Below are 14,247 nucleotides of genomic sequence, written 5' to 3' on the forward strand. Positions count from 1 at the left end.
ATGCAGTCTTTCTGCCCCATTGCATCTTTGCTAAAAAGGCTTTATAAACAAGTCCTTATAGCAGTCAAGTTACAGAGAAGAATATTCTAACTACTGCAAAAAAATATAACCTCCAAACTCCTTGGGAAAGGAAATAATTCCAATGGTTGATTGGACACTAAGTTGTAGAATGTTCTTTGTTCTATCCACTGAGCTCTGAAGCACCAAGGAAGCACGGAATGTAGAGCAGTGTAGGAATCAGTAAAGAAAGTCCTCCAAAGAATCTGCTGACAACTGAATTTCTAAGTTCTTTTGGTTGGAAGAAAAAAATCTGGATTCTACCCCGACATTCTCCCTACCCTGCCACAAAGAATATATGCCCGTGTTTTTAAAAACAGAAATCCATACAGGACAACAGACACACATAACATTAGAAAACCAGAAGCCAATGAACCCATTAACTGACTGCTAATGGTCTAAGGAGCAGAGACTTAAATTTAAAGGAAAAAAACAAAACAGGTGATCACTTTTAGTTTTAAAAGATATTTCAGAGTCTAAAATACATTCATCGTACAACAGTGACCACTAGTCACAACCAAGGCACTTCAACATCTGCATGCTTTCCTCTGCACTAATAAAGCTTGTTTTGATTTGGACCTTCTTGGAACAAAAAGTAGTGTGTCCCTACCCCTATCCCCATGCATTTTGCTAAGTCATTTTTCTACCAAAACAAGCCTCAGAGCCTCATCAATCCTCGCTGCCAACTACATTGCATAATTTAGTACTTATCTTGACCTAACTAGCAAATTCAGGCTTCCAACCAATCTTGCTTTGGCTTGTTTGCTCGGTCTTTGGCTGATTCTCTGGAACCATCCGTAACCCAGTGCCTCTGAGCAACACTTGCCCTGGATTTTCCCCTTCATATGTAAGGACTTGAAACAGAACATCCTCATACTTGCCTGCAAGTAAGTCCATAGGTATACAAAAAACAGGTTTATGTGTCTTTCCAAAAATCTTGATTTTTTTTTTTTTAAGTCAAACCTACTATTATAAAAGCAACTGTTTTGCAGCTTGGAAAACTTTTTGGCCGACAACAGGAGAATTTGCCTTTCCCAGTGGTGGGAAAGAGGGCCTTCCTGTTTTCCACAATAGAAGAACAAACTGGAAGTCATGAGAAATAAAGTGGTGTTGTTCCAGAATGTGTAGCAACCTAGTGACAATGAGACACCAGAACTTCATGCTTCTCTCTGCCTCTTTGGAAGCAGTGAGCCCGCAAAGCCCGGAGTACCTGCCATCCTGACCTACACACACTCTGACACCCAAGACCCCAGAAGAAACCAGGCAGCCTGGGTGGAAAATGGGAAAACACAGACTGCAGATCCCCTTCTGGCTCCACCCCCAAACTCTGCTCAAAGAAGAGTAGAGCCCACATCCATCTGGGTCTGGTCCACTTCAGGCGGCCATTTGCAAACATTTGCAAAAATTCAACTTCAGTGTTTCACATCTAATAAACTTAGAAGTCTAAAATTTGCAGAAGCCAAAAATCAACTAGCATTTTTTTGTTGTTGTTGTTGTTGTTGTTGCATTATGGGGTTGAAATATGGACAATGAAATGTCAGCGTGTTTGAAAAGGAAACTAGGAACCCTAGCTTACTCACATGGCTGAAGAACCGAGGCTGCCAACAAGACTGGGTTTCTGGTGGCTGTAAGAGCTTTAAACCAGTCAATGTACGTAAAGACACACGGTGAAGTGCAAGGAATTATACCAATGTAAATATCATTATCTAATCTCTACAGCAGCCCCTCTTAGAGTAAGTGATGTGACCTGCTAAAAATCTCATGTTTAAGGCGTGAATTAGTTCTATTTGTCTCCGCTCCCTGTTTCTATGGAAGTTCATCCACCATGGAAGGCATCCTGCCTTCTAAAGACACAGAGTCTGGAACACGCAGCTCTTCAGTGACATAAGCTAGGGAGTCCTTTGATATAGAATGTGGGGGTTACTATCCGACATTCTGTTCTGTTGAAACAGCACAGAGTTCTTTGCTAATGCTAAAGTTACATCACATGAATTTTACTGTATCTTTCATGTACCACTTATGAATCATTTGATACCTATTTGCTTTAAAGCTCACCATATAGTCTCAATTTCATAATAGCCTAATCAAGGCAAATCACCACATGCATCAGTGTTATGACGGGCTTTCATTAAGTTACCACCTGGACCCCACATGTTACATAAGTTGGTCGTTACTGCCTTCTGCAGCATGTTGCTCCTTCCCCCCAGTAGACTATGCCCTAACGCTACGCTTTTGTAGAAAGTTTTCAACTGTAATTCATGAAAAAATATGCCTTAAAAATGAAGTGTTTTATCTTTCCAGTAGAAAATGTTCATGGTCTTTACAGACTTGCCCGAAGATTTCCAATTCCTTCTGGTTTTCTTTAGATGCATAATGAAGTTCCGCCAAAATAAAAATGTAGTATAAGTGGCAAATTTACTCATTACTAGCTTACAATTCTTCCTCAAACCACAGCAAATCCCATTTTCTACCATATTCACACTGAAATCTGTCTGGTGGGGACACGCCCATGTGATACTTGTAGAAATTCTTGATTGGAGACCGAAGACTCCTAATGAAGATGCAAAGATCCAGAATAAATGACTGGCAACCCTGACAGAAACAGTGGTCAATTCAGTAAAACCCTGGGAAAATAGTTCACGAAAAAGCTCAAGATAACGAAAATAGATCTAGTACATTCACATGAGTCCAACACTCAAAAAATAAAATCATTAGTTAAGTGGATGCTTTCGATACTTTACATGTTTCTACCAAGTCAACTATTAAAAAAGGTCTCACTATTGCAACTTGAACCCCATTTAAACAAAATACGTTTTCATTACAAACACCTTCTTGCCTCCAGAAAACCCTGCCTATTCACAAGTTTTATAAATTCTCTCTCGAGTATAGACAATATTTTTAATATTTCCTAACACATAACCCGAATTTATGCACTTATTTATTTTTAATTAAAAGATTTTATTTATTTACTTGAGAGAGAGAGAGAGAGAGAGAGAAAGAGCAAGGGGGAGGGGCGGAGGCAGAGGGAGAAGCAGACTCCCCGCTGAGCAGGGAGCCTGATGTGGGGCTCAATCCAGGACCCTGGGATCATGACCTGAGCCAAAGGCAGACACTTAACCGACTGAACCACTCAGGTGCCCCTTTATGCATTTATTTTTAAGCCATCTATTTTAAAAACGGCATTTGAGATAAACTAAATCAATAGTATCAATTCTAAATTGAGCATGTGAAATCAGATCATCCCTCCACCTAAAGATGAAAAGTGAAATTAATTCACATTCTAACTAGAGATCCAACTTTTAATAGTTAATAAAAACGAACACTTATGATCTGCTTACCATATGCCATGCAGTTTCAGTGACTCAGTTCATCTCACCATACCTGATGATGCCAGTGACTATCATGCCCATTTTACAGATGAGGAGACCAAGGCACAGAATGGTCAAGCAACTTGCCAGGTCACACATCCACTAAATATTTGAAGCCAGGATTTGAACCCAAACAGTCTGAACTACTCCCTTTGTTCTTAACTACTCTACAAAACAATCTTTCAGTTTTCTAAGATGTTTAATTTTTTGTTTGTTTCTAAATGTTCTAATTCTGTTACTCTTCTCTGCTTAAAACTCTTAAAAAATGTATCATTACTTTTTTTTATTAAGACTTCATTTCTTTAGACTAGCTTCAGATTCGTAACAAAACTGAGGGAAAGGTGCAGGGGCAGGGATTTCCCGTGTATCTCCCACCCCGACACATGCAGAGCCTCCCCATTATTAACATCCCCCACTGTGATATTTTGATTTATACTAAGATATTATGTACTTGGTCTCCTCCCAATCCTGGCACAGGGCTCCTAAAACTCAATTTCTGGAGTGATAGGACTATCTTGCCAGTTCACTAGGAGTCCCTTTTGAAATAATACAAGGAAGGAGCACCTGAGTTTATGCTAATGAAGTGCCGTAGGGTGAGGCCCCTAGAAAGCCTCAAGATCAGGCAGGTCGCCTGAAAGACCAGAAGATCAAAGGATAGGAACTTTCACTCTCAACCCACCCCCAGATAGGGGAAAGGTGCTCCAGATTGAGTTCAATCCATAGCCAGTGGCCAATGATTTGCTCAATCATGCCTATGTAATAAAGCCTCCATAAAAAAACAAAAGGGCAGGATTCAGAGCGCTTCCAGATTAGTGAACACAAGGTGTTATGGGGAGTGGCACCCCAGAGAGCATGGAAGCTCCCATATACCTTGCCCTATGCATCTCTTCCATCTGGCTGTTCCCGAGTTATAGCCCTTTATAATAAACAGGTGAACTAGTAAGTAAACTGGTTAATCTAGTAAGTAAGTTGGTTTCCGGAGTTCTGTGAGCTGCTCTAGCAAATGAATCTAACCTGAGGAGGGGGTCATGGGAACCTCCGATTTGTAGCAGTAGTTCGTCAGAAGCTCAGGTTAACAACCTGGACTTGTGATTGGCATCTGAAGTAAAGATAGTCTTTAGGATTGAGCCTTTAACCTGAGGTACACAGTGCTAGACTTGAGTCAAATTTGTGGTCAGTGTCCACTGAGAAGTGGACAATTGCTTGGTGGTGTTGAAAAAAACCCATCAGGGGGCACCTAGGTAGCTCAGTCAGTTGAGCATCCAACTCTTGATCTCAGGGTCTTAAGTTCAAGCCCTGTGTTGTTGTTCTTTAAAAACAGCAAAAAAAACCCCATCAGATCCACCAGAGTAGTACGGTTATTACACTGATGAACCTACACTGACACTTCGTTATCACTCAAAATCCAAAGTTTACATTATGGTTCACTCTTGGTGTTGTACGTTCTCTGTATGGGTTTGCACAAATTTATAAATGACACGTATCCACCATTATAAAAATCCTCTGTGTTCCATCTGTTCATCCCTCTCTTCCCCGAATGCCCCCCCAACCAATGATCTTTCCACTGTCTCCATGGTTTTGCCTTTTGCAAATGTCACAGTCAGAAACCTTTTGTGATTGGCTTCTTTCATTTAGTAATATGCATGTAAGGTTCCTCCATGTCTTTTGGTAGCTTGACAGTTCATTTCTTTTTAGTAATGAAAAATATTCCATTGTCTGGATGTACCACAGATTATTTATCCAATCACCTACTGAAGGACATCTTGGTTGCTTCCAAGTTTTGGAAATTATGAATAAAGCTGCTATAAACTAATCCATGTGTGCTTCTGTGTGAACATAAGTTTTGAACTTCTTTGGGTAAATACCAAGGAAGGAGCACAATTGCTGGATCGGATGGTAAGAGTATGTTCAGTTTTATAAGAAATCACCCACTGTCCTCCCAAGTGTCTGAACCACTTCTTCATTCCCATCAGCAATGAATGAGAGTTCCTGTTACTCCACATTCTCTTAAGCATTTGGTGTTGTCAGTTTTCCACATTTTGGCCATTGTTATAGGTGTGTAGGGTATCCCATTGTTTTTGTTAAAAAAATTTTTTTTAATCCTGGGTATTTCCAAATAAAGACATCTGTAAAATTGCCAATGGTTTATTTTGTAAGTGAGGTCCTTAAAATCCTCTGAAAATGAGTGTAAGCCTATAACAAAGATACTTATTCTTAAACTAGAATATTCCTTTCTTATAATAATATTGCAACACTGCATTTTTAAAAGCACCCCAAAAAGTTTATAAACATTTTTTTCAGCTCTAATAAAAAACTTGTTGGTTGGGGCGCCTGGGTGGCTCAGTTGGTTAAGCGACTGCCTTCAGCTCAGGTCATGATCCTGGAGTCCCAGGATCGAGTCCCGCATCAGGCTCCCTGCTCAGCGGGGAGTCTGCTTCTCCCTCTGATCCGCTTCCCTCTCATGCTCTCTGTCTCTCATTCTTTTTGTCTCAAATAAATAAATAAAATCTTTAAAAAAAAAAAAAAAAACTTGTTGGTTGACAGTAAGTCTTAGGCAAAAGTATTAAAGTCCAGGTGTGCCTGGTGGGCTCAGTTAGAAGAGCATGTGACTTTTGATCTTGGGGTTGTGAGTTCGAGCCCCACATTGGGCGTAGAGATTTCTTAAATACATAAAATTAAAAAAAAAAAAGTATTAAAGTCCACAAAATTAACTAGTATAAAATTTTAAAGTAATAGAGCTCAGGATACATACTAAGATTTTTTTCATTCTGTTTCTCAATGGCACTTTTCATTAAAACTACAGTTATATGCATTTTTTTCTTTCACTTTTAATTCCACTATTAACCTGAATAGTAGGAGAGAAAATGAAGCCATAATCAAGCACAGAGTCACAGGTAGACACATTAGACCTTCCTCACACTACGTGCTGTGAAACCAAACTAATAAACAATGGATGAAGCACCAAAATTAACTATGAATCCACAAATCCGCATCACAGACACCAAGGAGAGCCGCACTGTACCTTCTATGATAGAGGGCACAAGAGTCCAACGAGCATTCATTGTAAATACAAACGTATTCATGTTTTTACCAATCATTTTAGAAGGGTGAAAGACAATAGTAAGAGCCCTTCAGAAAAGAAAGAATACTGGGGCGCCTGGGTGGCTCAGTCATTAAGCGTCCGCCTTCAGCTCAGGTCATGATCCCAGGGTCCTGGGATCGAGCCCCGCATCGGGCTCCCTGCTAGGCAGGAAGCCTGCTTCTCCCTCTCCCACTCCCCCTGCTTGTGTTCCCTCTCTCGCTGTGTCTCTCTCTGTCAAATAAATAAATAAAATCTTAAAAAAAAAAAAAAAAGAAAGAATACTGATTACAGAGAGGAAAAAAACTATCTCATTATCAAGCTTTTGTCTTGAGTCTCAGAGATACCCTAAAGCCTAGGGACCCAGTGTCTGTGCTAGAGTATCTCTGTTGCCTGACTTGACAGGCAAGAAAAAATATAAGCGAGGTTATCTCAGTGAAGCATCTCATCTCATGAAGAATTAATGCTATCCAGTGAAACATATTCCGGAACAAAAGATGGGACACGAGACACAGGTGGTCAGGAGCACAGCTAATGCTACCATTTTCAGGTCTCATTACCAAAAGTTAATCAATCAATAAATGAGCAAAGCATGTGAAAAACGACAAATCCAAAGGGTCACAAAAATACATTTTACATCAAAATTAGTCTGAAGGTTTAGTTAAGTCTGACAGTGTCAGTCTTAGCCTGTACTCACTGGTATTAAATGGTATAGTTAATTCTTAGAGACTTAGCCTCTACCCATTTAAATTCACTATTCTGAGATCAATTTTATTTCTACTGTATGATAAGAACGTGTGTAAACCATGAGTAAGGACATCATGTATCACTGTGAGATTATTATGGTTAAGTATGAAGCCAAAAGCACCCTTAAAAAGAATACATTAGACAAACTACTAGTTATAGGTTTTCCTCTTATGTCCTTTGTAAAATTGAGCTACAGATTTGCTTCTGAATCAATAAGCACAACTGAACATTTCTCTCTCCTTTGCTGTTCTCTGGAATTAGCTTTTAGAAGACGGAATTAAAGATCATTTAGCTATAACACCATGTGCACATTGCTACAAATAATAATTCCCCTCTTTAAGGAATAGCACATCATTCACTGCAATAAAGACAGGTAGATAGATATGAGTACATATATATGTGCCTAGATATTTTTTTCTTTAGAACAAAAAAGAATCCTAAGACCACGACATCTCTAAAAACCTCTTGCACTAACCCAGCCTCCTTGTGAGCTTAAGAGAATCACCAAGAGAAAGGGACCACAGAGCAACCCTTGACTACTTAGAGATACTGAGTAAACTATGGGGACTAATGGAAGCTAGACACGTAACGTGCTATGTTTCATAAACATTTAGCCCTGGTTCTCACCATTGCCAACTCATCACCCACCACAGTTACTTCGGTAAGACACAGAAGGGATCGTGTCAGGTGGCAGTTTCAAATTCTGCACCGGGGGCTCACTGGAGCCCATAGAATGATTACACCCACTTCAGCGCTCCATGCTAGCTCACCTTTATTCCCCTTGGCTCTGCCCAGGAAGCCCTCCTTCCCCCCTTTCTTCCTTACGCCTCAACCCCTCAGTGGAGAACAGCTCTCAAGGAAAGCCTAACTCACGGCCACGGTCCAAACCGAATGGCATTTCTGGGAAATGGCCCCACTGTGTGCGGCGGGCTGCCTGTGCGCACTGCTCTGCCCACTGCACTGGGGACTGCGTGCTTCTTTGCGCGAGGGACGCGGGGGCTGCTGCAGTTTTTCCTACAAAACTATGTCCTTCTGGGAGCCAGGAGCAAGCGTCGCTAGTACTTAGCTCAACAGCTTTAGCAAAAAGGTTGACAATAAATGTCTCAATAGACATGTGAAAGAATAAACTATAAAACTGCGGCCAGGAGTTAATTTCTGGGAAACAACACATGATCCAAATCCCAGCTTCTGTTTACTATCTGTGTGATTTAGGACACCCATGTGTATGCTTCCACTGTAAAATGGGGACAGTAATGCTCACTGGTCACAGGAGAGAATCTAGGAAGGTAAGTATGGGAAGGACCCAGGACGGTATCAGGACCCAGGGCTTGGGAACACTCCCTGCCCCGTCCCCACCCCCACCAGCTGCATTCTATCATCAGAAATTGGAGTAAACAATGAAAACCAAGAATATCAGTAGTAAGTCAGGTGGAAAGGGAAGGGTTACAAGGTAGAGGATGGCAGCTGAAGGCGATAAGTAGAAAAAAGGGGGGCATGAAAGGTCATTGTAGGGCAAGGGTCTCTCCCCACATCAAAAGATTTAGTGACTCCAGCCAGAATTATGAGACTTAATTCTGTCTCTGGCCAAGAACTGAAAATCAGGAGGCTGTAGAGTTCTGGTCCCTACTCTGTACCTTGAGCCTTTAATCCTCCTCTAAATTAGGGGGTGGAGGGCTCACTTCCAAGGTCTCCGCTCCCTGCGCTACATCACCCTGCAACTTCACTTATAAAAGCCACAAGGCTTTCAGCTGGCGAACGGGAACATAAAATTAAGATGAAGTCAGAATATTTGAAACTGGGGCTGACTCTCAAATTCCAAGACCTAAAATTAATTAAGTCATTAGCTGATGGGCTAAACAGGAGACACCACCCAAAGAATATGTAAATTAATGCTTTCAAAGGAGTTTGCATTTTAAAAGCCCCCTGGAGATCTTACTAACATCTCCCCTCCCCCACACTTTGCCTAAAACTACAAAGCAAAGGGGGTGGTGGTGGTGTGTGTGTGTGTGTGTGTGTGTGTGTTTTTTAAGGATTTTCTTCAGTAAATAGCAAGACTGGATAAACCTAACAGTTTTTGGACTAAAGCCTGCTATATACTTTTATGTGGCTTACATAAGAATAAGAATGGGGGAAGGTCCAAGTGTCTCCAGACAATGGATATTCTCTAAGCATTGCTAGGAAATGGGTGTAAATTGTAGGAACCAAGCAGGGAACAGAGGAAAAATAAGGTTTGGGGGAGGTGCATCTTGCAGGATCTTGCAAACAATAGGCACTTACTAACTCCTTTCTCCTCCCTTCCCAGTTAGCAAGCAGCTTTCAAGGACTGTCTCAGCTTTAAGAAGTCCTCCAATTCTGAAGGAAAAATAACCATCACAACTTACCGAATGGATAATCAGTGCTGAAAAAGTGATCTATCATATCTAATAACCTTAGCAATTCCTACTCATAAAAACCACTACCCTCCCCGCCCCCACCCAAAAAAAGGAATGTTGTGTCTGCAACATGGAGTAAAGATAAAAGAGTGAAATCCCACAGGATCTTAACTTGTTTCGCACTTCTCTGCAGAAATGTAAGCATGTCGTCATGAAAGGTGACATGCTTGAAAACCCAGGCGGACCACATGTTGGCGGAGTTAGAGAACAGAAGAACACATTTCACAAGAAAGCCATGGTCTGATTGCTCCGGATTTACCAACATTTCACAATCTGCCGCTACCGTTTCCAGTGGAAGCACCAGGATTCTGGTTTGCATAATGAAACTGCTCGAGCGCTAGGTTCAAGCAGGGGCAGAATTAATGTCTTCATAAATGCACCCCATTACAGGGGGTACGGTCTCTACAGAACTGGATTTTGATGTGGCTCCTGCATTTAAGAAGTATATACTTTCTTCCTTTTCCATTCTATAAAACCATGTACTCAGGACCCAGTAAATCCCAGGCACTGGAGATTAAAAAAAGGGGGGGGGGAGTAAAATACTGCCCCTGCCCTCCAGGCATGGGCACACGGGCTAGCGTTTGGTAAGCTCGTTTTCTCCAAATTCTCTATTTACATATTCACTTACTAGCATTTATTCATTCTAGCACAGCCCGAACATTTTCATGCCATAAATTATACTATTATTTCTTCTCTAAATAAGCATTTTTGTTAACAAATTATCTAAAAGCAACTGGCTGGTTCAGAACTGTGCAGGACTGAATTAATTTAAATGCAAAATGTGTCCTAATGAACTCAAACAACCATCCTGTATTTACTGAGATCTATGCCCCAGAAGGTTAGAACCTACAAAATCCCTGGGGCAGATGCTCAGTGCCTCTCAAGTTGGCAAAGGGAGCTGTGCTCATTCACCTAAAAAAAATGTTTAACTCAAAAGGCTTGGAGGTTTGATTTCTACAAACAGGGGAATCCAGAAAGTAGCTACTGTGCCTGAAGTCTTGTATGTTTGGATGTATAATTCCCCTACTACCTCTACTCCCCTCAAGTTCCGTACTTTAAAAGACCCAAGTAGCATTTTCCTAAAATACCGGATGTAATTACATTTCTGCTATGTTGATCTGGGACAGTTAACTGGGGAGTATCATGGCATCACCCTACTGAGAACTGGGGTGCACTCTGTAATTGTCAGTAACAAGGTGTGTGTGCCATTGGTCAAGTCACTTCACCTGTGCAGGCGGACAGACTGCAGAATCTTATTTTAAAAATGAAGGAAATGTTATCTTTTATCTCAGAAAGAACAGAGAAAGTCAACTGTCAATTCTGTCTTGATATATTTCTAGAAAGACAGTTTCCTCTAAACATGTGGATGACAGTTTTCTAAAAGCAGAAAGAATAAAGATCCTTTTAACCTGGTGACTTTTTACAGACATGCAAAAGGGGAGATAAACCGTATCTTCATCTGAATTTTACTAAGGCACAATCCTGATGCCCACGTTTACCCCAAAGGAAAATAAGATTGTCTAAAAGATGGGAAAACAGAAGTGAACATACTTGCTTTGAGACAATCATTTACATTCTTTCCAGCCTCGCACTGAACTACTGGCTCTGTAAGAAGTACATATTTTCTTTTCTCCTACATCTGCCCTTTGAATAACAGGTTTGAGCTTCTCCAGCCCCACCCCATCTTTTAAATCAGCCAAAGAACACTCAGCTACAACTGACCCAACAGTGCTGGAATCTGCCAGGGAAGGGAAAGCAAATCTTCAGAAAGTGCCACCTGCCAATCACCACCCCCCTCCCAAGCAACCCTGAGACCACACTCCCATTTAAGTGAGCCCCTCCAGCTCTCCCCTCCACAACCACACCCGAACAAGGGATGCAATGTGATGTTATGAGACCAATTTTCTCAGTGACTAAAAATTTACAGAGCAGGATCTAAGCAAGAAATAACAAGATAAGTCTCCTGCTTGACTAACGTAAAAAAACAAACTTATCACTGTAACTTTAACATATTCATTGGGTTTTCTGAAATTTCACTAAAGGCCCATATTCATCAATAAAGTTCAGAAAATGCAAAAACTTGAGATTTTAAATTTTTAAAAAAATAAACTTTTTCTAAATACTGGAGAGTGAAAAAAGCAGAAATCTTTGACCAATCTTCCCTGGTTTTCTGTATAAGAATAATCCTAAACACCAATGAACACCTAAAAATGAATTAGGTGAGACTTTAGGATGTCTGGAATGATGAGACACGAGACTATTTGCAGGGGGGAGAAAATAGAGAGCTATCATTTATTGAGCACCTACTCTATGCCAGTATGCTGAGCACTAGATATACATCAACATAACTAAAACTTAGAGAACCTAAGAAGCAAGGTAATGAAACTGAAGATCTCATTCCTTTGCCTCATTTTGCAGGGAATGAAACTGAAGATCAGTGGGGTTGAATACCTTGGCCAAGGTCATGCAGTCAGTCAACGGGAGAGTGGGGATTTGACCCAGCCTCACTCACGCCAAAGCACAAATGCTTAATTCCTATGCAAAAAATGGTACACTTCTCATCATGCCCAAAGAAGAGTTTCTTTTCAAAAACTATACCTTCCATCAGAAAGATAAAAGACCCCAAAGTAAATACAGAGCCTTTTCCAACAACTGCCAATTCCAAATCTTTACACTGAAATTGACTCTTTATGTGTGGATTAAGATCTCTGACTGTAATAACCGCCACCCATCCGATTCCGGTCTACCTGCCTACCTACAACTCCACCAAAATACATCTACTAATTCCCCAGGGCTTTGAACGCTGAACAAGTTAAAGCTTCATCCTCCATGCATAAGAACTATTTTTCAGAAATTATGCCAAATCCATGGGCGGTTTTAGTTACTGGGCATTTCAAAATACATGACAATACAGATTTAGCAAAATAAGTCCTATTGTTTTTAGTTCCAAACATAAAACAACAAATATCCTGTAATTCTACAAGTTGAAAAACTGCACACAGAGTAAGTACACTCTTTGGTGGTTCTGAGTAAGATGGTTTGTTTTCCTTTCGTGGTCAGACAACAAATGGTGAAGAGATAAACATCAGTCACATCAGCCTCTTTCCCAGTCCAACTGTGAAGGCACAACAGCCAAATACTATTTATTTACATCTACTCTTTGAAGGAGTCTTTTCTAGCCTTTTCCACACCAACTTCTCAGCAGGTGCCCCAGATTAAACTGGTGACTATGTACCCGATTGTTTAAGAAAGATCTTCGATGCGATCTGTGGCTGCTTATTTTTTAATTAGGGTTTGAAATCCTATGCCGTGTGTATTTAAGCCCCCGGGACCTGGAGCGAGAGAAGGACGACTCGGAGGAGTGGGCTTGCCAGGTGGGCGAGCGCGAAGGAAGCGCGGGTCGCGGAGGGGGCTGTCCCGCACGGGGGCCCGCGCCCCGCCCCTCCCGCGCCCGCCGGCTCCAGGTAACTCACCAGGATGCCCATCACGTCGGTCCAGAGCCGGGAGAACGCCTCGGACATGCCCGCGCCCCCCTCGGGCTCCGGCTCGGGCTCGGACTCCGGCCCCGGGCCGGCTGCTCCCGCGTCCTCCATGGCCGCGTCCCGCGCGCGCGCCGGCCCTGCGTCCCGGTCCCCCGGGCGCCCTCGCTCCGCACCAGCGCGCGGCCGGCCCCCCGGCGCCGGTCCCCGCCCGCCGCGTCAGCGAGCCGCGCCCCCGCGCCGCATGCCCCGGCCGCCCCGGCGACCCCGCGGGGGCCCCCTCGCAGGCGCCCGCACCTCGGCTCTAGGTGGCGGCGGGCCGCGCGACTGACAACTCCAGAAACTTTCCCACCCCAGCTCGGCGCGGCCGCGGGGTAGCCGAAGGCAAAGTCCGCACCACCGAGTTGTACGGCGGGGAACTCCGGCGGCCCTGCAGCAATTAAAGCCGCTGCACAGGCGTTTCTTCCTGCGACCGGGACCAGCTAACTAAGGCACGAGACTCATTCCTTCCAGCAAGTCTGGGCAGGGCCCCGCTGGGCTGAGCGCGGTGCCTCTGCCCCTGGGCGGGCGCTCCTCGGGACCCCTCTCTCGAAAATGAGCTCTTCCAGCTCCACATGACTCTCTCCCCTCGATGCTAAAGAAAGCGTTTAGCAACAAAAGGTGCTCTGATGTCAGGCTCTTTGCATGGAAATGAGCCACAGACGGGAGAACAAATCGCCTGTTGAAAGAGCAGCGGCGCGGCGTCTCCCGCCTGCCCGAGCTCCCAATCGCGCCCTTCACGGAGGCATTTTCGGTCCCAGAAACTCGAGAAAGTGGGATCTTGAAGCTGCTCCCGCCGAAAGAGTTTCCCGAGTCGTCGGTGTCGTTGTACACTCCGCACCTCGCCCCTCGTGAAGTCAAGCGACCTAAGGAAACACAACTCTGTGGCTGTCAGCCAAGACTTGCCAAAACAAGTGTGAAAGCTTGGGCACGAGCCATTGTGTGTACCGTTTTTATTATGAGCGGAACGGTCTGGTTCCTGGGTGCCCACAATGCACTCCATTGCTAGGGGTTTCAGCTATTTAGGGGAAATGCGCTTTGGGTTT

General features: G+C 43.0%; 1 protein-coding gene across 5 annotated transcripts in view; it reads right to left on the reverse strand.

Moving 5' to 3' along the window:
- SASH1 (SAM and SH3 domain containing 1) overlaps positions 1–14,040 on the reverse strand; it is a 189,560-nt gene extending 175,520 nt beyond the window's left edge. For 2 of the 5 annotated variants that reach the window (XM_036095595.2, XM_078054597.1), the window contains exon 1: positions 13,157–13,355. In XM_036095595.2, the coding sequence (XP_035951488.2) occupies positions 13,157–13,276 (120 nt within the window). In that variant the 5' untranslated portion in view covers positions 13,277–13,355. Of the gene's footprint in view, positions 1–13,156; positions 13,360–13,459 lie in introns of those variants that run through there. The other 3 variants (XM_078054596.1, XM_078054594.1, XM_078054595.1) reach the window with 3 other exon arrangements.
- Between the last annotated feature and the right edge of the window lie 207 nt (positions 14,041–14,247).

Source organism: Halichoerus grypus, chromosome 9, assembly GCF_964656455.1.
Source record: "Halichoerus grypus chromosome 9, mHalGry1.hap1.1, whole genome shotgun sequence".
Taxonomy (NCBI): domain Eukaryota; kingdom Metazoa; phylum Chordata; class Mammalia; order Carnivora; family Phocidae; genus Halichoerus; species Halichoerus grypus.